The 27,479-nt window shown below is 40.4% G+C and overlaps 1 protein-coding gene across 1 annotated transcript in view; it reads right to left on the minus strand.

Moving 5' to 3' along the window:
• Window positions 1-7,224: 7,224 nt before the first annotated feature.
• The window catches only part of LOC127441621 (alpha-N-acetylgalactosaminide alpha-2,6-sialyltransferase 5-like), a 52,173-nt gene continuing 31,918 nt past the window's right edge, over window positions 7,225-27,479 (minus strand). The window contains exons 3-5 of the mRNA XM_051699221.1: window positions 25,415-25,827; window positions 16,550-16,657; window positions 7,225-8,663 (exon numbers count right to left, since the gene is read on the minus strand). Of these exons, the coding sequence (XP_051555181.1) occupies window positions 8,417-8,663; window positions 16,550-16,657; window positions 25,415-25,827 (768 nt within the window). The 3' untranslated portion in view covers window positions 7,225-8,416. The remainder of the gene's footprint in view (window positions 8,664-16,549; window positions 16,658-25,414; window positions 25,828-27,479) is intronic.

Consider the following 27,479-nt stretch of genomic DNA (forward strand, 5'->3'; position numbering starts at 1 on the left):
CTGAGACTTATATATATTTTTGTACTGTGTGTGATATTTTTTTGTACTGTCTCTGGACGGTTCCACCACTTAGGCGTTTTTCACTTTAACCCCAAGAAAAAATATCAAAATGGCTTTGAACTCAGAAAATGCTCTAACTTAAAATAATGCTGTTATAATGAATTTAAGCAGGGCTCTGGTTCCCTGCAGCCTTTTTCCTACAGGCCAAATCACAGCAGTGCATATATTTAGTGCAACAGCACTCTTGCTTGTGTGACATTGAATGTCATTGTTTAACGTTTATATGACATCAATAATATAGCAATGTGAATTTTCGTATTTTGTCGTTTGAAGAGTGTTCTTTAGCAGCTTATTTCAACCAGACCTTTTAGCTCTTTGATTTAATTATAAGCCCATGCGTAAGAAGTGTTCTTCTTTATCATATTCTTTCATGTATTTTAACCATTAAATCATTAAGCATGTGATTCTAGGGTTGATTAACTGCTTCATCCAATATAAATGGCCAGTTTAGTGTTTAATTTTAGCACAGCACATTGCAAAGCCCCCAGCTATTTCATCTGTCTGTATTCTCAGAGCCTGGGAGAGGTTTGTCTCACAGTCAGGGACTCAGTGTTGGAAAATAGCCGGGGCATCACAGATCAATACACCACCAAGAGAAAGACTCCTGCTGTAGTAATCTGGGTCTCATTGCAGTGGCCCATATAGCTTTATGTCTATATCTCCAAATCCACCTACATCGCAAATTCAATATCAAACCGTAGTGCCACACTTGAGCTATTCTGTAGCAAACTCATTGTATTTTCTCTCAGTGTGGCACTTACAATGGAAGTGAATGGAGCCAATTTTTGGAGGGTTTAAAGGCAGGAACGTAAAGCTTATAATTTTATAAAAGCACTTACATTAATTCTTCTGTTAAAACTCATTTGGTAAAGTTGTTTAAATAGTTGTTTTATGGACGTTTTAGGGTGTTAGGGTTTACTCCGTTACGTCGTCATGGCAACAAAGTTTTAAAATTGGATATAACTTTAAACAGAAATGGTTACTAAGCTATTTTATCACACTAAAATCATGTTAACAAGCATATTAGTTACAGATTTGTGGCTATCCTTTTGAAACAGTGAGTATTTTGATAACTGGGGGCAGTGGTGGCTCAGTGTTTGAGGCTCTGGGTTACTGACCAGAAGGTCAGGGGTTCAAGCCCCAGCAATGCCACTGCTGGGCCCCTGAGCAAGGCCCCTGACCCTATCTGCTCCAGGGTGCTGTATCATGGCTGTATATGTTAAAATATATATTATGTGTGACATAAATAAAGGCTCATTACTATTTGCTTGTCATTTTGGACTTACAGTGACACCTAGTGGTGTGGATGTAGCATTCAAACACAATAGTTTTCAGTTACAGATGCCATTGTAGAAATTCACTATTCAAAGTCAGCCATGATTAATTTAATCAATGAGTGAAAGTGTCAAATAACAGGATGGTTACTGAAATTATGCGAGTAGTGTTCAGCTGATCATGTGATGCTAACATGCCTGGTCCATGAGGGCGCCCCTGCCCCATGTAGAATAAAACATCTTTTATAAGATTTCTGATATGACTGGAGTCTTCATCTCATGTGGGTGCTCATGAATTTATACATGTTTCAAAATTACAATTAATTTCTTTAGAAGTAAAGCTTTTTTAATGGGGAAAAAGTTACAGAGTGCATCTTTAATGTTTACGGATTTGCCCCATTCAGCTTAAGAGTTTAACTTGTATTGAACCTTTAAAAGCCACATCCTTCAAATAAGCTTACAAAATAGACACAATTGTTGTGCCCAGATCAATTAAGATAACGACCCTATAAAAGAAAAATGTGCTATACTGGATTCAGACAGGACTTGAAAGCACGGTTACATTTATTTTTTTATTTTTTAACAAGTATTTAAAGTTGATGTGTGTCATATCTGCACCACTAGCATCACCAAATTCAATCGCAAAAATAATCCGTTTTCAAACAGATTCCAGAAAGCTCCCCGTCTTCCATTGGTTGTACAAACAAATAGTCCCGCCCCACACTCACACCACTGGTCGAGCCAACATTGCTGTGTCTGGCTGGATAGGCCTCTCAAACAAATAGAGCTGTTTTGAAAGTGCCAAAGAGTCACAGTGTTACACTTTTAGGTGAAATCAACCTACAGATCGCTTACTTATAGTTCACTCTGCATTTTATGCTGAGATACGAGAAAGAAATCTGCAGTTTTTGTCACGAATCAGACTGATCTCACAATGAAATTGGAAACAGTAGACTGATTTTTCTATAACTAAAATCAGTCTGCGCTTACTGAAATGCAAAACACTGCTCCCAGTGGCCAAAGCGGTAAGTGGTGTTGGGCTTATAAGCACGTGTGAGCACCATTGTCTGGGTGTAATGTCCACAGAGGGGCGCCTAAAGCGAAGTTGTTTTCAGCTGAACAGGCTGTAATTCAGTGAGGAGGAATGCATATTTTATGAACTGTACCCCCCAACCTAAACCTAACCATCAGTGGAGTAAAAATGTAATGTTAGAGGGGGAAAAATCAACCTAAGAATCGCGCTTGTCTCTGATTATGCAAACGCGATTACTTCCTGATTTCAATGCTGGATCCCAACCTCAGTCTCCTTTGATGTTGACGCAACGTGCTTCCGGTCACAACACAAGGGACAGTAAACACATTAGAGCTGATGCAGAAATATCTAATAGGAGATGGAGCTCGTCACTGAGTCAGCATATTGTGACCAATCTTAGGGTACTGGAACTCTGGGAAACAACTTGCCGACTTCCCGTGTAATCTTGCTGCACAAATGGGTAAACAAGGGAAAAAATCTAAATGATCCATTGTCAAAAGGACAAATAAATATATTTATATATTACTAATAATAATGCAAACTACAGTTGCATGGCTGGTAAGAAATATTTATGACAAGTACATTTCTCAATTCACCTGCCATAAGTAATTGTGGCAAAAAGTTAATTCTGGACCCTGCTTGAAAGCTTTGTCTAGAATGCTGGATCTCAAAGTGACACGATTCACCTTCTTTCAGTTTTTATTAGTGCTAAATAAATATTCCACAATTCTTCAGCTCCAGCAACAAATGGACAGGCACATTTCAGCATTCAAACAATAACCAGTACGTTTTGCAATAATTCACACTCTACAAGGCAGTCTGATCGCTAGTTGTGCAGTTGTCAACAGTGATGCCAATGTAGCGCCCTCACCACCTGATGAGGGGAGAATTTGATGTGAAATAAAACACAAGACTGTTTTATTCTGTATTATTTTCTATAAACATTAAAACTATTTAAATATTTTTTTAAGTTTTACATGGATCAGCATTAGATTTGAATTAACAACATATAATTTTAACTCAACCAATCAAATATTACATAAGAAAAATCACATATAGTTTTCCTTTAACTAATGTCCCCAAAAGTTTATATATTTACTTCAGTCCTTTTACATATCAACGTAAACTCCTTTAAACATAAGGAAACTTTGTGGGGTCTCTTTGCTACTTTGCACTTCAGACGTTGTTTATACAGCTCAGTCGCCCCCTTTTCTTGGAAATGAGCTCTGAGTATTTGTCTTAACAGTGGCAAGGTAAGATTTGCCCTTCCATCTAGAAAGCTGCAAAGCTGAAGGCCAGGTGCAATTGCTCGTATGACAGCATTGATGATCTCAATCCCAAGGAATCCTTTGCTCAGTCGATGTTCAATTTGGTGGGCAAGACTAGAAAAGGTGAGTTTATCTTTTTGTCCCGGTTCACCTATCTGACCTGAGAATTTGAATTCTCTGTTCCATGGCATAACTGTTCTTGCCTGTGCTGACTGCCAATGTTGACTGATCTCTTGCTGGGCAGGTGAGTTCTGGTGTGTGTATGGGTTGTGACATGTGCTAACATTGTGTTGTATGCTCACTACACTGTTTTGTTTTCGCTCCATCAGCCTCTGGAAGGCTGACTGTAATGTGTCGATTTCCTTTTGCAGCTTATCCTGCTCTGTGACTTGTATTGTTGAGTCTACAATCACCTCTTGGGGTACCTGTGCTGTTTGTTGACCTACAACACTTTCATCACCCTGTTGAAGTTCACAAATTTTGTCTTTCAACCACAAAAGTCCTGACATTCCCTTATCTTCAAACGCCTCTAATTCCTCTCTCTCTCAATGTGTCTCACAACAGTAGAAATAACAAATGAGCGGCTTTTGCCAGTAACATTTTCACTCCTTGAAATTTTCAAAAACTCACACAATTTTACAAGACCTTCCTTTGACAGTGTATACAATGCTCCAATTACATCACTCAGACTTGGATATGTGCAGTGTGATGAAGATAAATGTCCTTGAAAAAAAAGCTGGCTGGAAGATGGCAACACTCCGGGTATCAGCGATCAACCTCAGTTAGCACGCACTGTCCCTCCTAACTCAAGGTGGACGTCAGTCGCTCTCACTCTGCTGTTCTCCTAAGCCAGAATGTAGGGTAAATGACACTGGAAGTAGACCATCAACTATGAATGCCGACCTTCACTGCATTCATCCTCGCTGGGGCCTCCAAAATGTAGCACCCTCACCACCTGATGGGGGAGAATTTGATGTGAAATAAAACACAAGACTGTTTTATTCTGTATTATTTTCTATAAACATTAAAACAATTTAAATATTTGTATACGTTTTACATGGATCAGCATTAGATTTGAATTAACAACATATCATTTTAACTCAACCAATCAAATATTACATAAGAAAAATCACATATAGTTTTTCATTAACTAATGTCCCCAAAAGAATATACATTTAATTCTATCCTTTTACATATCAACATAAACTCCTTTAAACAAGTATTTGATGTCCTTAAACTCAGATAATCATTAAAACACAGGCATATAATATCATTACCCTTTTCATATTTCTGATACAGACATTTTCGTAACGCTCATCCTCAATAAACAATACACTTCTTCTGAAATATAGTCATCTGTAACTCAATACCCCTGTTTTTCATGTTCTTTATCAAGAAAACACATTATATTCTCGTGTTCAGTCCATTATCACTCCATTGCTAAGACCGCATGGTCCACACTGTTAGCATAAGCATCATGAGTGACAGACCAGCTAAACTTAAAACGAACTTTCAAACGTTCAATACAATAACGTAAACCATTTAAACAGTGACATTAACCTTTATAGTACCTCTAATATGTCTGGAATGTATCCTTGCTTTATTATGTGTATTTCATACCTGATGAGGAGAGAATGTGAAATAAAACACAAGACAATACAGTACAATACAACCTACTGTATATTTTATATATACTATATATACTATTTTTATTGTATAATGTGTATTCTATATTGTGTGTATTTTATACTGTACAATATTCTATATTGTGTGTATTGTATACTGTACAATATTCTGTATTGTGTGTATTGTATACTGTACATTGTATGTTATTATTTGTATATTGTGTTGTGTGTGATTATGTGTATATTAGATATGTAAATTGTGTTGTGTAAATCTGATGTTTATTGTAAATTGGTATATGTCTCATCACTGTCATGACTGCTATGTTGCTCGGAACTGCACCCAAGACTTTCACCCACTATTGCACTTGTGTATATGGTTGTGTGACCAGTGTTGCCAACTAGTTTCAATGGAAAGTAGCTAAAGCCTGCTCGAAAAGTCGCTAAATGTCGCTAGATTACGTCATACGCTAATTAGAATATTCGTGACGTCACCGCGTCTCATTTGAATTTTGCATAGTGTCCGCCCTTTACATGTGTTTGCTTCTCTGTGCTTACTGTACATACTGTAATACCCTATTAATTCCCTATATCTATCAATCACTCAGAGAGAAAGTTAGAAGCGACAGAAACTTATCTTTTCTCTCACACAACGCTCAGCCATAACAAACCACTATGTGCATATTTACAAAAAAAATAAAAAAAATAATATATATATATATATATATATATATATGTGTGTGTGTGTGTGTGTGTGTGTGTGTGTGCGTGTGCGTGTGTGTGCATGTTTACAAAAAAACAATACAGATTCTTGATTGGTCCTTGACAACGCCGTTTGCACATGCGCAGCTCATGTCTTCCCGCCTGCTCACCTCTCTCTGTGTCAGTCTCACCAAACAGAGAAGAGGCAGAGAGAGTTGTGCCTCCGATTCCGGGCAGGAAAGCAAGACCACGCGCTCGCGGGGCAGTACTGGCGACTTTCTTCTACGGAAGGTAGCTAAGGTTTGTCCAAAAAGTCGCTAGATTTGTTGCTATAGGCGCTTTTTTGAATAAAAGTCACTAAGTTGGCAACACTATGTGTGACAATAAAGCGATTTGATTTGAAGACACGGGCCTGCTGCTTCCCCATCGGAGTCTCTGTATTATTTGAGCAGCGCGCCCCCTCCCCAGTCAGGTGAACATTCTTAAAGCAAAAGCAATCAATGATCGACAGATCGCTCAAGGCTGAGCATAGACAAATGTATTATCATTTATAGGCACTGTTTATTAAAGAACTATTTAAATTTGAGTACATTCCCTTTTTTAATATTTCAGTTACACATATTTGTTTAATATGATTTATAGTTTTTCTTCCTTTTTCTAGCCACCACACCAACACACTTGTCAGTCATCTGGGGTGCCTCCACATTAATTTGACAGTCCCGATGAGTGTGTACATTTGCATGACTGACAGGTGCAGTGTGGTCATGCGTGCCCTCCTGCTGTGATGGGCATAATTGCACCTGTACACCCCTAACATATTCTGCTCCAGACTGACCAAAAAATAATGGATGTTGCGGCATGTACAGTTTCTATTTCATTTTAATGTGCTCTGTGTCACCTTCCTGAGTTTTCAGATGCCTCTGTTCCATTTTATCTGGAAATAAGAATGGCATTTGGTATTGGTATTTGGCATAATGATTGTGTATTAATATGTGTTCCGGGTGACTTAAAGGGGTATGTCACAAAACTAGTTTCATCCTCTATCTTTTACTTACCCTCATATGGTTCCAAATCAGAATTACTTTCTTAATAAGGAGATTTAAAGCAGAATGTCCAAGCTGCTCCTTTTCTATACAGTGGAAGTGGATTGGAATTACATTCTGTACAGGGTGAGAAATAATCTTGATTATTCCAGCATTAGATAATAACAAGCTAAAGCTGCTGGATTACATCACACTGCCAATAATTTTTTTTAAAGGTTTTTCAGTTTAACAAACAATATTTTTTATTGTTCATGTTAAAACATTAGAATCAAACTTACAGTCAAGTATCGTTTGCACCATTTATGTGATTTCTCATGTGCAATGTGTTTAGATGCTAAATTATCTTGAAAGAATAAAGCAAATAAAATAAAATAAAAAAGACAATAATAAATAACTGAATGAAAACATTAATACATACAAAATAGATAATAAAAAGACTAATTTCTAAAAATACAACAATAAAGTGTCAGTGGGGAATAGATAAAAAAAATTACTTTGAAATTGGCCTTGTTATACATTTCAGTATGAGTTTTTATTTTAAAGATTTTGCACTGCAATGAGCTGTCTACATATTATAAGGGTCATTATTACACTGGACAGTATTGTGCCAATTTATTTTTCCTCTAATATTATCTCCTGCTCCCTAATGTGATTACAAAATCGTTGTATTATTTAAACTCAATATGAAATCAAAATGTACCCCATTTACATTCTTTATACATGTTCCTTGTCTTGTTGTGAGTGATTCATCAGTGCTCTTTATTCAAAAGAAAAAATGGTTGTCTTCATAATCTTTCATCAAAATTTAATAAATTGCTCTGCCTCTGAATTTTTTTGCATGTGACCAATCCATCTTATTTTTCAACCTCTCCCCTCCAACCAACCTCTCATATAGAGACGTTTCACTTTTCACAGCTTTTCACAATCCTGTCAATTCCAGATGTTTCTCCCTGAAATACGGCACATTACGGAAGTGGGTTGCGAACACTGTTGAATGTTGACTTTAACACCATTATTTCCAAGGAAAATTCCAGAGCTCCTGGCTCTGCCCCAGACATTGCCTAATTTTATATTTAAGCCCCACCCACCTTTCTTTCACATACTTCTTAAAACTAAAACTGACCAGTGGAACTCAATTCGATTCGAGTTTTCTATTTCAAGATAACGCAGATATGGTCCAGAGAAACACGCACAGGCTGTTGGAATGTCTTTCATACATAAATAAACTATGAATGAGCACAAAAAATTATTTACGCTTTAGTCCTCCATGAATGTGAGAAGCCCAGCATGAGTCTTCTCAAACTCAACCCTCTCCCAGTCAATCGAACATGTAAAGCTCCATCCACATGGCAACAGGAATTAGCCTGTGAGTCATTTGAGGCAGTTTGAGATCTTTTGAAGGCTCTGGTTAGAATCACGTTTTCTGCAATCGAGGCGAGGCTGTGGTCACCGAGCTGTTTCTCGGTAATGGAGGAGGGCTCCAGTCTGGCTGGTAGAAATGGATGTTGAATGTCCGAGCCCAGCTAGCGAAGACCCTCTTCTCTGTGATAAAGCGATGGTGGCTGCCTCGCCGGCCACGCTCATGGGAGATGTACATGGCACATTCGTCCGGACCCATCGGTTCATAGTAATGATATGGGACAGAGTGGTGCTGAGGCTCCCTGTAGAGAACGAGAGCAGAGATTCAAATGAGGACTGTGTTGAAATTACCATTACATGAATAAAGTCCCTGATTCCCAGATTAATACTGAGCTAGATATTCATTTTCAAGGCAATTAACCTGATTTGGTTCAGAGAATAACTTGCTTCAAGGGGAATAAATTGATTTTATGTAATACATTAAGGTTGCAAAATGGGCAAGGTGGGAGGTCATGCCTCAGCAGGGAATCACAATGAATCATTTAATTTTCGGCTCTTGGTTATTTTTCTTATGTCTCTGGTACACAGCAGGGGGTGCCGTGGCATTGGGTGTAGAATAACACATTATGTGGGGGGGGGGATTTAATGCTTTAATTGAGTGCAATTAATTATATTAAAAATAACACAAATAACAAAATTATCAATCATGCCTCCAGCCCATATAAAGGAATATTCCTATCATCAGAGCAATTGTAGCTTGAAGTACCACTTTCATGTTTTTGCAAGTCAAAGTCAGCAGTGGGCAGTAAGCTTAATTTGCGACACGGAGCTGAACAGGCAACAAAACATACTGACAGCAGACAACACGAGATGAGGACACATTCTTGCATTCAAACACAGTTGGACTGAGTGCAACTCTAAATGCAGGGAACTTAAGACATTTTTTTCTAAGTTTCAAACTATGTTTAACTTAACTTCCTAAAAATGCTGTGTTTATGATGCTATGCAATTAAGGTGAGATGGGGCAAAAGAGTCTGTTTGAGCATGTGTACATAGTCGTGCCCTTAAAAAAAGTCTGGGCTGTCGATTTCACACGTTTATTTAGAGAAATTAATAATATATAAAAAAGCCTGTTAAAATATTGACACAATTAATCGTGCCCCCAGATATGTATGTAAATTAAAGTACAGATTTTCCTACAATACGAGCAATTCAAGCTTGAAGTGCATCTTTTTTACAAGCTGCATCAAAACTCACAAGCAGCACAGCCACTGAATGAGAACCGCTCACTTAGGAGGAAGCACATCAGGTGCGGTGAAGTACAACAGAATACAGGAATCTTAAGTTCCCTATCTGTCACTCACTCGACATTGTGTCGATATAGTGACACTAGGGGTCACTCTTAGGAGCCCGAAACACATCTGGTCTTTGAAAAAAGGCCAATGGGAATTGGCGAGTGGTATTTGCATACCACTCCCCCAAACATACAGGTATAAAAGGAGCTGGTATGCAACCACTCATTCAGATTTTCTCTTCGGAGCCGAATGGTCGATGCTCACTGAGCTGAATTCCCACGGCTGTCCATTCACCTCTGCTGGATCTGACGGTACATTTCAGCAGCTTCTCCCCCTCTGCACTGGTGCACTGCAGAGAACGCCCCTGGGCGCTTCGGCAGAAATAAAAGAGTATATTCTAAAAAAGAGTATATTTCTCCAAAAGAGCGGCACACACAGAATGTCTTTTTAAAGATGCTCTTCCGTTTGTGTGTTATTCCTGGTTGCGGTCGTTATCTCTCGCCTTCTGATGGTCACGATCGCTGTCTTTCGTGTCTGGGCGCTACCCACGTGGAGACATTGTTCGTGGATGGGTCATGTCCTCATTGCGAGAACATGACCATGTCAACGTTGCGGTGGTGGCTTGCTTTCAAAAAGAAATCAAGCCACCCCAGCGGCTCCCCGCCTCGGTCCTTCTACCTACGGGTATGAGGCCAGCGCGGCTAGCACTGGGGGAGATCTGGGGACCTCAATGGGACCACCTCCGCCGGGAATCCCCCCACGGACCTCCCATTCCCCAGCACGCTTGTTTGCCCCGGTTGGGCTTCCGGATGAGTCCGCCGGCTCGTCTCAGGGTGAGTTCGACCTCTTGTTCGGAGCCCGCGAAGGTGATGAGCTCTCGAGCGCAGCATCGGAGAGCAGGCTCATCCAGTCAGACACGGAAGCCTCAGCTGGGCTTCCCCCCTCGGGTACGGTCACCCAGTCACAGGCTGACGCGGAGATGACGGACATGCTTTCCCGGGCAGCCGCGAGCGTCGGGCTAGAGTGGAACCCTCTGCTCTCCCCTGAACCCTCGCGGCTCGATGATTGGTTCCTGGGCCCGCGGCGCCACTCACAGCCACGCCCTGCCCCAGTTCCTTTCTTCCCGGAAGTGCACGAGGAGCTGACAAGGTCTTGGGAGGCACCTTTTACTGCCTGGTCCCGATCTTTCAGCTCCCCCGCCCTCACTACCCTCGATGGTGGGGCGGCCAAGGGGTTTTCGGTGATCCCCCCGGTGGATAAGGCGCTCGCGGTGCACTTATGCCCGCAGAGCACCACCACCTGGCGCGGGTGCCCGAAGCTCCCGTCCAGGGCCTGTAGGTTTATGTCGTCCCTGACAGCCTATGATGCCGCTGGACAAGCCGCATCCACCCTGCACGCCATGGCTCTCCTGCAAGTCCAACGAGCCAGGGCGCTAAAGGAACTGCACGAGGGTAGTTCCGCCCCAGGATTGATGCAGGAGCTGCACTCGGCGAGTGACCTCGCCCTCCGGGTGACGAAGGTCACGGCGCGGTCTCTCGGGTGGGCGATGTCCACCTTGGTGGTCCAGGAGCACCACATTTGGCTCAACCTGGTCGAGATGGGAGAGGCCGACAAGGCACAACACCATCGAGGACTTTGCCAGCAGTTCTCGGCAGTGAAGCAGCAGACGGAAGCTATCCAACACATCCTGCCCCAGCGCGGCTCAAGATCCCGCACCCCGTCTGCTCGTCGCCAAGGGCGTCCTCCTGCGGTGACTGCACAGGCTCCTCCGCAGCCCGCCCCCACAGCCTGGCTCCGGCGTGGAGCCCACCACAGGAAGCAGACGCCACCCGTCTCACGGACGGTCGCCAAGAACCTGAGAAAGGCTTCAAAGCGCCCCAGAGACGGGCGACCCAGGGGCGAGGAAACCAGCTGCTCTGGAGCTGGTAAGCAGACCACTCCATCCCCTGGTGCAGGGCCGGGAGGAGAATCTTTTGTTACCTTTTCATTTAATTTCGCCTCATGCCCAAGTGGCTGCGGTACCCAAAAGTTCAGCAAAAGAGCGGTTTCCTCGTTCCCTGGGTCACATACCTAGTGCGCACAGCCGTCATTACGACCACCATCCACATTCCATTTCGGCAGGTTTTGTGCTCCAGCGGCGGGCGGCCTCCCCGCCCCTGTGCGCCCAGCTGTGGCACAAATCTGCACCCGATGTGATGGTCTCCATGGGTCACGAGGACAAACCTCTTCCTCCACCCATCCCAGGCTGTTCCGGGGGTGGTCACAAGGAGCCAGGTAAGTGCTTTGATGTCCCTGAACTCAGCACGGCCACGGCACGACATGGCACCTCATGCTCCGCTCCGCCGCGAGGCCCCACCCACCGGTATGTCCGACGAGATTGTCCCCTTGGTCCCCCTCACCCGGAGCTTGGATGCGTGGCTTGCGCTTTCCAACCCGTCGCGATGACTGATCCGGACCGTCCGACTCGGCTAAGCGATTCAGTTCCCCAGGCATCCGCCCAGGTTCAGTGGCGTCCACTTCACCTCGGTGAAGGGCGAGAACGCCGCTACCATGCGCGCGGAAATCGCTACCCTTCTACGGAAGGGTGCAATAGAGCTTGTCCCTCCAGCTGAGATGAAGAAGGGGTTTTACAGCCCTTACTTCATTGTACCGAAGAAAGACGGTGGGTTGCGGCCAATCTTGGACCTGCGAGTACTGAACCGGGCTTAACACAGTCTCCAGTTCAAGATGCTGATGCAAAAATGCATTCTAGCGAGCGTCCGGCATCAAGATTGGTTCGCGGCGGTAGACCTGAAGGACGCGTACATCCATGTCACGATTCTCCCTCGACACAGACCATTCCTTCGGTTTGCATTCGAGGGTCGGGCGTATCAGTACAAGGTCCTCCCTTTTGGCCTGTCCTTGTAGACCTGTTCGCTTCCCGAGAATCCTCCCATTGCCCGCTCTGGTACGCCCTGACCGAGGCACCTCTCGGTATAGACATGCTGGCACACAGCTGGCCCCCTGGACTACGCAAATATGCGTTTCCCCCAGTAAGCCTACTTGCACAGACCCTGTGCAAAGTCAGGGAGGACGAGGAGCAGGTTGTCCTAGTAGCACCCTACTGGCCCATCCAGATGTGGTTCTCGGACCTCACGCTCCTCACGACAGCACCCCCCAGGCGAATTCTCCTGAGGAAGGACCTTCTTTCTCAGGGACGGGGCACCATCTGGCACCTGTGACCAGACCTCTGAATCTCCATGACTGGCCCCTGGATGGGACGCGGAAGACTTAAGTGGCCTACAACCCGCGGTGGTAGACACGATCACTCAGGCTAGGGCTCTCTCTACGAGGCGTCTGTATGCCTTGAAGTGGCATCTGTTCGCTAAGTGGTGTTCTTCCCGACATGAAGACCACCAGAGATGCGCAGTCGGATCGGTGCTTTCCTTCCTGCAGGAGAGGTTGGAGGGGTGGCTGTCCCCCTCCACCTTGAAGGTGTATGTAGCCGCTATAGTGGCACACCACGACACAGTGTACGGTAAGTCCTTAGGGAAGCACGACCTGATCATCCGGTTCCTGAGAGGTGCCAGGAGGTTGAATCCCTCCAGACCATGCCTCATTTCCTCATGGGACCTCTCTGTAGTTCTTCAGGGTCTATGGGGAGCCCCCTTTGAGCCCCTTTGAAGACTGCCCTCCTGACTGAGCTCACTTCCGTCAAGAGGGTAGGAGAACTGCAAGTGTTCTCTGTCAGCAAAACATGCCTGGAGTTTGGTCCGGGCTACTCTCACGTGATCCCGAGACCCCGACTGGGCTATGTGCCCAAGGTTCCCACGACCCCATTTAGGGATCAGGTGGTGAACCTGCAAGCGCTGCCCCAGGAGGAGGTAGACCCAGCCCTGATGTTGCTGTGTCTGGTGCGCACTTTACGCATCTATTTGGATCGCACGCAGAGCTTTAGAGTCTCTGAGCAGCTCTTTGTCTGCTTTGGTGGACAGCGGAAAGGAAGCACTGTCTCCAAGCAGAGGATCGCCCACTGGGTCATTGACGCCATAGCAATGGCATATCACGCTCAGGACGTGCCGCCCCCTGCAGGGCTATGAGCCCATTCTACCAGGAGTGTGGCGGCCTCCTGGGCCTTGACCAGTGGCGCCTCTCTAACAGACATTTACAGAGCAGCGGGCTGGGCAACACCCAACAAGATTCTACAATCTACGGGTTGAGCCGGTTTCGTCCCGTGTCTTGCTAGGTACGAACAGGTAAGTCCGGGACAGCTGGCCGGGTGAATCGCTTGCGCATAGTGCCTTTCGCCTCCCCTGAGCTGAAGCGGTGCGCTGTTGACTCCCAGTAGTGTTCACAAAGTGTGTTCCCTGGATGACTTCCTCCGAGCCCTGTGGCAGACGAGTTTGCGGAGAAAATCGCTGCAGGCTCAGTACATGTGCTATCTAAGCCCTGTACTGGGGTAGGTGCTCCGCATGTGTTGGTTCCACATAGGTTACTCCATGTGACATATATCTTCCGCTAAATCGTTTCCCTGTTGGTAAACTGCGTCTTCCTTGGGCAGAGGCCCCTCTGCCCCAGTCACTATGTTTGTAGAAATTCCTTCCCCGGTGGGTAGGACCTATCATGGGACTTCTCCACATGACATACTTCTGACAAGGCTCGGCAAGACCATGTGACATATTTCTACTCAAAATACCCCCCCCCCTTGGGAGTGACACCCCCCCGACGTAGACACTGGTGGCCCCAGTCGGTTAACAAATTTCACTCTTTTTTGGGGAGAGAAAAAAGAGGATAAGAGGCCATGACTGGGCTAGCCTGTCCCTAACTTTTGGGCAGTCGACTTGTCCCTGAAGGGCCGTTCAACACTCATAACAGCGTTGGGGGAGGTTACGTGTTGGCCTGGTGCGCTGGCTACGAGGCACACAGTGGTCTGCCCTTCTCGCACTGCCAGTTCACGTAACACAGTTCAGCTAGTTGTGGTGTTTCGTATAGGGACCCCTAGTGTCACTACATCGACACAACATCGAGTGAGTGACAGATAGGGAACGTCCTGATTACTTTCGTAACCTCCTTTCCCTGATGGAGGGAATGAGATGTTGTGTCCCTCCTGCCACAACACTGGACTACCCGCTGAAATGGCCGGGACCTTGTCTCGGCTCCTCAGCACAAAACCTGAATGAGTGGTTGCATACCAGCTCCTTTTATACCCGTACGTTTGGGGGAGTGGTATGCAAATACCACTCGCCAATTCCCATTGGCCTTTTTTCAAAGACCAGAGGTGTTTCGGGCTCCCAAAAGTGACCCCTAGTGTCACTACATCAACACAACGTCTCGTTCCCTCCATCAGGGAACGGAGGTTACGAAAGTAACCAGGACGTTTCCACTACTTTTAACTTGACACAGTGTTCTAGAAATGCACGTTTATGATGCTGAATACCAGTGAGATGCTCCAAACACATCCGTCCTGTGAGAACTGGACACGTTGACAAACTCAGTGCAAAACAAATTACTGTAGACTTGTTCAGTGATATGAGAATCAGATAATTATATATATATATACATATATATATATATATATATATATATATATATATATATATATATATAGAGTTCTTAAACCACTTTTTGTTTTGTCTATTCAATGCTTTATTCATCTGCCACAATAAGGCAATTTATTTCAAACTGAATTTCAATCCATATTATACTGTACATTTATTATAGGCCCTACATATTATATTTATAAATATTTGAATTATTATGCATTATTTATATGAATTATATTTATTTGGGGGCCTTTCTTAGCAAATAATGATGTATGTGATTAATTGCAATTAACTGATTAATTAATCAGCATGTCATGTAATCGATTTTTTATTTTAATCCCTAAATTAAAGCCCTAATATATATAGTGTATATATACTGTATTTACTGTATAGAATTTAAATATTTTTTATAAGTATCTAAGCATATATTAAATTATTGTTATTTGGGGGCCTTTCTCAGCAGATAATCTTATTATCGATTTAGAGTGCAATTTATTTAGATTGGGATTAATTTGATTAATAAATCTGCATATTATGTAATTACTTAGAATAGCAAATTTTAGTGATTGACAGCCCTAGTTAAAACTTTTATCTCATGTCCTCGAATACTGGTCTGATCATGGCCTTGATCATCCTTCAAGTGGAATTAGGTATAACTTGTGGTGGTATGGATTTTAATATTATTTGTGATAGTAATGACACATGTTAAATCTTTTCACTTTTTGGAGGAAAAGTTCAATATGTCTTGGACTTGCTAACAGAAAAAGTTGGATTGAACTTATAACGATAAAAATAAATAGATTGTTTCTGAAATAAAATTCTCAAATACTGATCTGGCAATCACACCTAATAAACCTACTCTCAGGTCATGATGTAAAAATCTTAAAATTAATGACATTTCTGATCTTCAAACTGTCACTTTCCTGCCATGGCAAAGTTGAGCTTTCCGTCACTTGTTTCCATCATAATCAAATAGAAACCCCTCTGGAAAAAAGTATTGGGGACAGTGATTCTGTGTGTTATTGAAAAATAACAAATTGTACACATAAATATTAAATGAACAGAAAAAGTATTTCATGTGACAAAGTGAAAAGCAGAATTTTACACATTTAAACATTTTTAAATAAACATTATAGATGGGGTAGTTTAAATGTCTGGATGGAGGAAAATTCTGTCAAATTTTATCTTTCAACACTTAGTGATTAAAATAGTGATTAAAGAGACAACAGAAATTGATTAAAGAGACCATAAAGTTCAAAACCTTTTAATGTTTACTTAAAATTAGACTTTTTTTCTATAAAAGCATTCAAGGGGACAGAAAAGAGTAGTATATGCTAAAATGGAAATGCAACTCATTAAATTCCGACTTACCTACAGAAATCTGGAGGCACCATGCCATATACATTGATTCTGTCGCAAAGCTCTAAGGCAATAGTCATTGTGAACCAGCCTGTGCTTAACCAGGAGTTAGAGATTCTCCTAAAAATAGACAGAGAGAGAGAGAGAGAGAGAGAGAGAGAGAGAGAGAGAGAGAGAGAGAGATAGTCTGCAGTTGCATTGAAAGCAATAAGATGCATACTGAACTGTGAAGCTATAGTTAACATTCCAGAGGACAATTCCGTTAGAAATTCTGCACACGCAATCCCAAGATCCCGTTCCGTTTAGAATGCCATCCAGCTGTCAGGATCATTTCTATAACTCAACGTTATCATCAACTGCTCATCAGTTCTGCCAACCTGCATTCTGACATAAAAGCCCTGGTGATTCTCCTACAAATAACACAATAATAGAGGAAAACAAACACCATTAGTGAACAACAGTCCTGGACGTGATTGATAAGAAGCCACTGATTACTGTTAAATTACCTCAGACAACAGAGTATTCATCTACGGTCAGGCAGATGCCACGTCAATAATCCCTGGTGCATGTGGTAGAATATATAATGGAATTAATCAACATCAAAACTATAACCTCAGCATAGATAAATCATTATGTCTAGTACCCTGGTCATTTATAAGCTTTGCATTTAGAGTTGTTGATAAGTTTTACACAACAGCTTGATCTATTGTCTGGAAATGGTTAGAATCATGCTTTTGTTTATGATAACAGCACATTTTACATCCGTATATGGCAGAATGTATCATTCTTCTGACTTCCAGTCCACTGATAGTAAAGTAACTGCAATGTATAACATTCGTAACAGTTGTATAAAAGCAACAAAACACTCAAGATTGTTTGTTATTTTCAAATAACATCATAGCTGTGACATTAATTTGTATGATATTCAGTATAAAACGGTCTCTTAACCAGGCACGATGCAAAGCAACTAGGGATAAAAGGCATATTTTCCATGTAAATCCAGCTCAATCTCATCGAGTTCTAGTCGTAATAATAGTACGAGATGGCAAAATCGTAATAAATCAGATGAGTTGGCCTGTACAAAAACTTTGTAATCAGTAACCAAATTTGTTTACAGATGTTTACTGTCTTAAAATAAATTGTTGGATAGGAGGCAAGCCAAAATTAAATGACTGTATTGTATCGATTTCAAATCCGTTTTATTGATTGGTTGTTGTCTTTGGGAATAAAGGTCGTACTTTTTTTTCAAGCTAAGACATATGATATCTTCAGATTTTGCCATCTTGTGCAAATTATTATAGTTTGTCATGAGACTAGTTGTGTGAATCTGAGTTTTTGTCCAAACCAGCTACCAATGTGACAAGCAACAGTACATCTGGTCATATGGCTTCTACTTTAGTGCTGTTTTGTTGGATAGCCCCATCCACAGAAAAAATCTCATTAGTCCATAATCCTACCCCTAATAACTGTACTGTACATAAAACATCAAATATGCTCTGTTGTTATATTATATCTGTATGTTATACCTGGTTAGTAAACTGTGTAATATGCTCCCTCTTGTGTTTGTCAGTTTAATGCTTTATGTTTGCATAAGTGCATGTAAAATAAAGGTGAGTGAAGGGGTCTGAAAACTTTATGAATGCACTGTATATAATAAATATATTCAGAAAATATTAGGACTTGTGTCAAGTTAAAGTATTTGAAACATTGAAAATCGCATTCTGTTATGCTTCATCCAGCTGCCATGAACACGTCCGGTGTAACCGGTTCTCATTCTGTGGCAGTGCTGCTCATGAGGTTTGCTAAGGCACACTGACACAAAGTTACATGTACTTCAAGCTTGAATTGCTCTGATGGTCGGAAAACACGATCTTTTATTTCAGAATTTACGTATGGCTCAGGAAGCATGATTAATTCTGTAAATATTTTAATATAATTATTCGCACTAAAATAACGCAATAAATCAACAGCGATCTTTTGAATTGCAAAACACTATACATACAGAATTGCAATGTTATTATATCGTGACCCAGGTATTCATATAATATCATATCACCAGGCCCCTGCTGATTCTTGCTCCATTGTATAATAAAGGTGGAACAACCAATTAAAATGAAGAATCATCTGTAATGCACATGTAAAGTTTCTGGATATTTCAGCTTGACACTGTTTTACTCATTATAGACTGTATGACTCAGTTCAAGGTCACTTCATTAAGCCTATAGTCTCAGAAACCATCCAAGAATAAAGATTTATCCAAAGGCATAAACCTATTGCATCAGTCGAGGCTTAGATTATTTCTTGGGTTTGTTCTTCCCTGTTAACTATTGAGTTGCATCATATAGACACTCTTTTTATGAATCCCAATACTTTCTCACTTACCAACTGGGAGTCTGAGCCTCTTATTTGAAGATGATCATGCATGGCAATGTTTAGTGCATGAACAGCTCTTACACCTGTGTGTGTATGTGTGTGTGTGTGTGTGTGAGAGAGAGAGAGAGAGAGAGAGAGAGTGGTACAGTATATCTGTGAGACTGCTCATAAATTCATGGCAGCACAGTGGATGACCACAACATCTGAATTCCAGTTATCCAGAGAATTCAAGTGCGAGGTTCTATTTTAGCAAAGTCATTACACTGAACTTGTATACATTAACCAACCAAATATTCAGCATTTGCCACAAATCAGCAAATGCTATTTAGATACCATGGAAACCTATTGCATACATTTACTTAAAAAACACTTAGAACACACTTTGACAGAAAAGTTTCTTCAAAGCAATGTTGTTTATAAGCCTGCATATGTGAATGGGTGCATTAAAACTACTTTGAGTGGAAGGAGAGAAAAACAGAAAAGAAAGAACAGAGTGGCCGTAGAAAAAGTCATAGAAAAACAAAATGCAGAACACTGGGTCGTGTTTGTGCCGCAGGGCTGTCTGTCACACTCACACTGGCAGGCCAGAGAGCAAAGGCACTGCATCTTGACTGTCAAGTGTTCCCAAACTTGCATGACCATTTATACATGGCCAACAATGCATGATTTTCAACATCATCAGCATGAATTTCTTGAAGGTGTCTAGGGTTCTTTTTCTTTAAAATGTTCTGAAACACAAACTACAACTTCAAATATTTGTTGACAGTGGTTAAGAGACTTGGATTTCATACAATTGCAGTTTCTGGTGACCGCCTCTTCAAGCTTCATAAACGATGCAAAAGTATAATACAGAAGTCTAATCATTTATTAAGTACTTAAGTAGTTCATTCATTCATAAATTCACCTCTAAATGCTGCAAAATATTTAAGAACAAAGAAAGCATACTAGATAACACTGACTATGATAAAATAGCATATCAAACAAAAAATATGTGAAGAAATACCCAACTACCATTAGTATTTGTTATCGTTAATCACCACATGTCGTTAACAGATTAACTTTTGGTCAGACTGATCTCATTCGGCAACAGTAGGTCGAAAGTTCTTCAGCTGAAAACGGTTTATGCTTACCGAAATTCTAATCACTGCCCTCAGTTACAGAAGCTGCAAGTGCTGAACATATGGGCACGTGTGAGCAGTTACCAGATGAAATGTCCACAGAGTGGTGCTAAATGAGAGTTGTTGTTTTTGTAATTGTAAATTATGTAATACAGTGAAGTCGAATGCTTATTTTATTAACCCTACTCCCTAACCCAAACCCCAAGCCTAAATCTAACCATCAGTGGAGTAAACCTATGGCTCTGACATGGTTTGCGCAACACGCTATCACTAGCACCACAGGAAAAGGTAAACAGATTTGAATTGATGCAAAAATTATTGATGGGAGATAGAGCTTGTCAGTAACTCTGCAAAATGGGGTCAATGTCAGAATCAGAATCAGAATTAGCTTTATTACCAAGTACAGTTGAAGTTTTTCACAATTCCTGACGTTTAATTGTAGAAAACTTTCCCTGTCTTAGGTCAGTTAGGTTCACTACTTTATTTTAAGAATGTGAGAGAATGATTTATTTCAGCTTTTATTACTTTCATCACATTCCCAGTGGGTCAAAAGTTTACATACACTTTGTTAGTATTTGGTTGCATTTAAATTGTTTAACTTGGGTCAAATGTTTTGGGTAGCCTTCCACAAGCTTCTCACAATAAGGCTGGAATTTTGGCACATTCCTCCAGACAGAGTCAGGTTTGTAGGCCTCCTTGCTCGTACACGCTTTTTCAGTTCTGCACACAAATTTTCAGATTGGGGTCAATGCTTTGTGATGGCACTCCAATACCTTGAATTTGTTGTCCTTAAGCCATTTTGCCAAAACTTTGGAGGTATGCTTGGGGTCACTGTCCATTTGGAAGACCCATTTGCAACCGAGCTTTAACTTCCTGGCTGATGTCTTGAGATGTTGCTTGAATATATCCACATAATTTTCCTTCCTCATGATGCCATCTATTTTGTGAAGTGCACCAGTCCCTCCTGCAGCAAAGCAACCCCCACAACATGATGCTGCCACCTCCATGCTTCACAGTTGGGATGGTGTTCTTCGGCTTGCATGCCTCACCCTTTTTCCTCCAAACATAACGATGGTCATTATGGCCAAACAGTTCAATTTTTGTTTCATTAGACCAGAGGACATTTCTCCAAAAAGTAAGATCTTTGTCCCCATGTGCACTTGCAAACTGTAGTCTAGTTTTTTATGGCGGTTTTGGAGCAGTGGCTTCTTCCTTGCTGAGCAGCCTTTCAGGTTATGTCGATATAGGACTTGTTTTTACTGTGGATATAGATACTTGTCTACCTGTTTCCTCCAGCATCTTCACAAGGTCATTTGCTGTTGTTCTGGGATTGATTTGCACTTTTCACACCAAACTACTTTTCTAAGACAGGGAATGTTTTCTACAATTAAATGTCAGGAACTGAGAAAAACTGAGTTAAATACATTTGGCTAAGGTGTATGTAAACTTCTGAATTCAACTGTTTAAGATTTAGTGTCAACGTAGTACTGGCCTGAAAGGCCGAAATGTTCACGCTGCCCCGGGCCAACAGGCCTTCCTTACTGTTGAACCATGTTAATAACTGTATAATTAAACATATATAGTTCTCAATTTACATTAGGTCACGTAAAATGCGCAGCCAGCAATTAGTAAGTGCTTTATTAAGATCTTTATTAAGCATTAATTTATTTAATAGTAAGTGCTCCTAAAACATTAAAAAATACATTAAGTAGAAATATGTCTCAAATTCATTGCATATTTGATATCTTTATTAACCATGAATTTCTGCTTTCTTAATGTTCAGATAAATACTTCTTTACCACTGGTTTGCATCAACTAAACACATCAGTTATGTATGATTAAAAAGTTGTTTCCTAAGAATAAAAAAACATGATCAAACTGCCTATATCTGAATTTATTCAACAATAATAAATCATTTGCTAAAGTTAATATGTAAGGGATAATGTATAGTCAGCCGGTTGTTATCACACAATAAACCCCTACAGGGATTTTGTGATAACAACCGGATGACTGTACATTATCCCACTTATTACACGTCTACTAACCAAATAAATAAATACATGGACATAAAATATTGATTTGCATTGAAATTATGTAATTTGAGAAGAAAGAAATCGCTGAACAGCTGGAATAATGTAAATAAATATCTCATGTACACATGTAAATTCACTTATATTTAATTCAATAAATGTATATTTCCCTACCTTGCTCATACATTACCACTTGCACATGTACATATGCCTTTCTGTTATATTTCCTATTATTTGTATATTTATTTATACTCTTACCTTGTTTTATTGTGTCTCACTGTAATGTTCTGTGTGCACTTGTTTTTTCCTCAATTCTGTGTACATGAACACTTGGCAATAAAGCTTATTCTGATTCTGATTCTGAATCAACCTCTAGTTTGCATTGGAGTTCTGTTGGTGTTTACTTTGTAAAATGACTGTCTGACTCCTCGATATTCAGCCTATTACAAGGCTACTTGCCATATAAATAAATGCATGTGAAACATTGATTTGTGTTTAAATTATTTTATTAGCTTACTTATAGAGATCGCACAGTGAGCCAAGATGCAGGAGAGACAGCTCGCAGAACCTGGATAAGCAGTCTGATACATCTAAATACCCGGATGTGCGGTTATCACAGAGCAATATCAGACCGCTGGATGGCGCTATTAACTAATCAGAATAGAGTATTCCAGAGAGCCGTGTAATAAAAACAAATAACATAGTATTTATATGCAGCTTATTAATGTATTAATAATGTACGAACAATAATTTACAAATGGTCAATTAACTATAAACTAATGCTTTACAAATACTTTATACCATGTAGTTATTAAAAAGTGTAACAAATATATTTGCTCCCAACCCTAATTCCACTGTAACCTTGCAAAGGTTTGCCCTAAAAATGAGAATGATTGGTATCTGACTGTTTCTGATTAATGCGTTATTTATTTGCAATGGTTCTGTCTCTTTATCTTAGAGCAACATTTGATAGACCAGCTCTTTGAAATTCGATCAATGTAAAACATTGATCAAACCAATAAAAACAACAGCAGCCTCCCTTTGCCAGTCTAACTGCTTGGCATAATCTTAGCCATCTTAGAGAAACAGTTTTTCATTGATATGATTCTCACAGCAATCTCTGGTCTTTCATTTTCACTTCCCCATTTTCAATTGCCACTTTGGAGAATAACACCAAAGAAACAGATAGAAGATGAAAGACACACTCTGACTATTGCAATAAGACTGCTGTGGTAATAAGGGACCAGTGCTACAAAACACTTGGCTGTATCATTCTAAGCGAATTCATCAGTGCTAGTATTTGCATTTCTTACTAATGAGCCTCCAAAGAGTTTTGACGATACTTTAGTTTTTTTTTTTTTTTTTTGATGGTACACATAAACAGACTTGATGCATTCACTAATGAGAGATGCAGAATGACACATATCATAATGAGATTAGTGGTCACCATATAAATGACTGGATTGGGATAAAATAAACAAAGATAGGTGTGAATACGCAGATTAACAGTACATAAACTATTCAAAATTTATTCTAGAACAGTACACTGCTGAAGAAAAAAAGACCCAGCTTAAATTATGTTAGCTGTTCTCCCAGCCTGGCCAAGCTTGTTAGGCTGGTCTGTTTTGCTGGTTTCAGAAGTGTTTTGGGCACTGGTCAACTGGTCAGAATGGGAGATCAGATGGCCGACCAGCTAAACACTTGCTTAGACAGGCTAGAAGATCAGTTAAACCAGTTTAAACCAGCTAAGGTGAGAGAACCAAAAATAGCAAACGCATGGCTCTCACCTGGTTTTGCTCAAGGACATCAGCAACAAAAGATATGATACAGGTAAGTGTTTTCTCCTCCCTTTTAATAGTTGACTATACTATTCATTTTGCTATCATAAGTTGGATGGTTAAGTTTGGTTTGTTGGATTTTAGCATTTGAATTTAGCATTGTTTGTTAGCATTTGTATTTTGATGTACATTTATACATCATATGAGAACAGCAATCAGCTTATAACATTACAATCTCTACTGAATGTCTTCTGAAAAAAAAAAGACTATATCCCGCCCCATTCTCTCCACACTCTAACCTCCTTTTCCCTTTGATTAAATGGTGATCCAGACTTAAAGTTTAAATCTAGAAACCTTCAAAAACTGATTTCCCTTGTGATTCTAGAGTTAAATGAGAAAAAGAGGTTGGTCCTCTCAGAGATCTGAAATTCTGGAATAAGAATGGCCTCTGCAGACTCCATTCTAGGACACCTCCCAGTGTTCCCATATAACATCTCTTTTAAGTAAAAATAGGTAATAACAAATTAGGGCATGCCACACGCACATTATTGGCACTTAAATGCATGCTCTCGGTTAATCGTGTTCTGCAGATCCATTTATATCCAGAAATGGGTTTAAACATTTTTCCACTTAGCTTTATACAATGTATCATGAAAATAGTAAATTATAACACATTTTCTGGACAACATCAGGACAGATACTAAAATAGGCCTCACAATTTCAAATTGGGTTGTAAAAATTAGACAAAGACCAATAATGTGTTTCACCCATATTTTTAACTGATATTTCCACTTTTCCACTTAATCGTGTAACAGTTCTTTAATATCAGCCTATTGGTTATCGGACACAAAATTTAAATCTGTATTAGTCATAAAAAAACAATATTTGTCGTTCTCTAATAAAAATGTTCATTATCTGTCTTTACCCATCTATCTTTTGAACAGCTCATTAAACTGTAACTGATATGCATATACGATTTTTAATCTGTTTGACCCATATTTTTACTGATACTTACAATTTTCCACTTAATCGTTTATCAGTTCTTTAAGATCAGGCCTATCGATAAGTTATTGATAAGTTAGATAGTCCAAATAAAAAAAAAGAAACAATACTTAAAAATCTACTATGCATATTGGTTATCAGACTCTTAAACATAAAAATAATCAGTATCGGTATTGGTCATTAAAAAAACGATATCTGTCAATCTCTAGTAAAAATGTCATAAAGTGCTCATTACCTGTCTTTGCCCTTCTCTCTTTTGAGAGAACTGTAACCTATATGCATATCCAATTTTTAATCAGGTTGACTCATATTTTTACTGACATTTGCACTTTTCCACTTAATCAGCTATCGGTTCTTTAAGATCGGGTTAACCGATAATTAAACCAATAGTTTAAAACAAAGATGAACTCACATAATTGAAAATTATTGTTATTAATGTGTCTAAAAGCAAAAAATAAAACAACACTTAAAAATCAGATATGCATATTGGTTATCAGACACTTACACAAAAATAACCCATATCGTATTTGTCATATATTTCAATCCCTAGCAAATATGTCATAAAGAGCTCATTACCTGTCTTTGCCTGTCTCTCTTTTGAACAGCTCATCAAACTGTAGCATTTTCTGCCAGGAGATGATGTAGACCTTCAGTTTTGGCAGAACTTGGTTCATAAGCCGCAGGTTGTTATAAACCAGACCCTTCCCGTCACGCCGCATGTAACTGCTGGGTCCCCAGAAGATGAAGACCGTGTCCTGACTGGAGTTGAGGAGTTCATGGCGGCTGCGCAGCACTCTCTGCATGCTGGAATGAGCGATAACCCTCAGGCTCGTGCGGTGACCCACGTCCGAGCCGTAACCGTGGGCTGTGGGCGCGTCATTCATTCGGATGACGCACTCTGCCTGATCGATCTCTTTTCCTCGACCCCCAGCAGTCAAATGACCAGAGCTGGTGACCAGCGCGCAGCTACTGCAGTGCATCTTCAGAGGCTGTGGGGAACAGAGCAGAAAGATTAGCACGGTCCATGACCCCAATGTGTAAAAGCACAGTCAATATTTCATATTCCGAGTGTATAATAGATGTAATGTAACTAATGTAAATGTGGCTGGCAGTGGCGTCTCTACACTGGGGGCAGGTTGGGTTGCGACCCACCAAATGTTATGCAGTTGTGCAAAATGCTTGGCATAATGTTACATTTATTTTAAGAAATAATATATTTTCTGCATCTTAAAGTTCAAGTCAAGTCATTTTATTTGTATAGCGCTTTTCACAACACACATCGTTTCAAAGCAGCTTTACAGAAAATCATGCATTAACATAAAATGAAACTGTAATATCTATAAAGTCTTAGAGTCATCATTGTGTAGTGTGATTAAATATGATTGTAAATTGTGTATAGATATTAAATAATTTAATAATAATTGTATTTATAACCCCAGTGAGCAAGCTGAAGGTGACTGTGGCAAGGAACACAAAACTCCATCAGATGTTGGTTAATGGAGAAAAATAACCTTGGGAGAAACCAGGCTCACTGTGGGGGCCAGTTCCCCTCTGGCTAAACAACATGAATATAATGCTAATATTAGTTATTCATGTGCAGTGCAAGTCATGGTTTTAAATGTGTAACTTAAGTAAGCGTTATGGTCCGTTTGTTTTTTTTTTAAATAAATAAAAAAGATTATTATTTTTTTTTTTTTTTACTTTAAGATTAATGACTAATGTCTTTGAAGTTCATCCTGGATTAACTGCAGAAGTTCACATAGATGCATTGTCCTTTGTTAGTTGGCTGATGAAGGGTTTTGTTGGCAATTAAATGACAGTCTATGAATTCCATTTCGAGAGTGTAGTCCATCAACAGACAAAGGTGATGCAGGCAGAGGTTAATGAGGTGCATCGCATTTCAACGTGCAGGGCATTTCGATGAGGTTCTGTGGGGTCCATCCTAAGTCCAAGGTTCAGGCAGTGTCATATGAAGTATCCCATGTCTTACAGTTGGAGTTGGCATCAGTTCATCCTCTGAAGTCAAAAGACTAAAGTGATGTCTGGCTGGCACTGGCTGTAGTCAAAATCACTGAGATCACATTTTTTCCCCATTCTGATGGTTGATGTGAACATTAACTTAAGCTCATGACCTGTATCTGCATGATTTTATGCACTACACTGCTGCCACACGATTGGCTGATTAGATAATCACATGAATAAGTAGGTGTACAGGTGTTCCTAATAAAGTGGTCACTGAGTGTAAATGTTTATATGTGTAAATGGTTTTACAGCAAAAATAGTGGTAAATATGTGCAGATTTTGTGACCAGTATTTCTGTCTGTCCAAAAGTAATAAGTATAAAATAATTCACAGAAAACAAATTATATATAAATGATCGTGCTTTACAGTTTTGTGTGCAATATATCAGAAGAATTCATCAGAAGGTCAGTAAATAGATAATGCCTTCTGACACTGGGAATAAGGAGGCTCTCCAAGTGAACAGGAATATGTCAAAGTTTAACTATAATGTTGACATGAAACACTTGCAACCGTATGCAACACAGTTTTCTTTTATGATGTTTTTATTCACAGAATCTTGCTGGTCAGTAATTGCAGTGGTTATCAATTCATGGTTCATTGCCTCCTGACCTTGAAAAGC

This window comes from Myxocyprinus asiaticus, chromosome 5 (assembly GCF_019703515.2).
Source record: "Myxocyprinus asiaticus isolate MX2 ecotype Aquarium Trade chromosome 5, UBuf_Myxa_2, whole genome shotgun sequence".
NCBI classification, from domain to species: domain Eukaryota; kingdom Metazoa; phylum Chordata; class Actinopteri; order Cypriniformes; family Catostomidae; genus Myxocyprinus; species Myxocyprinus asiaticus.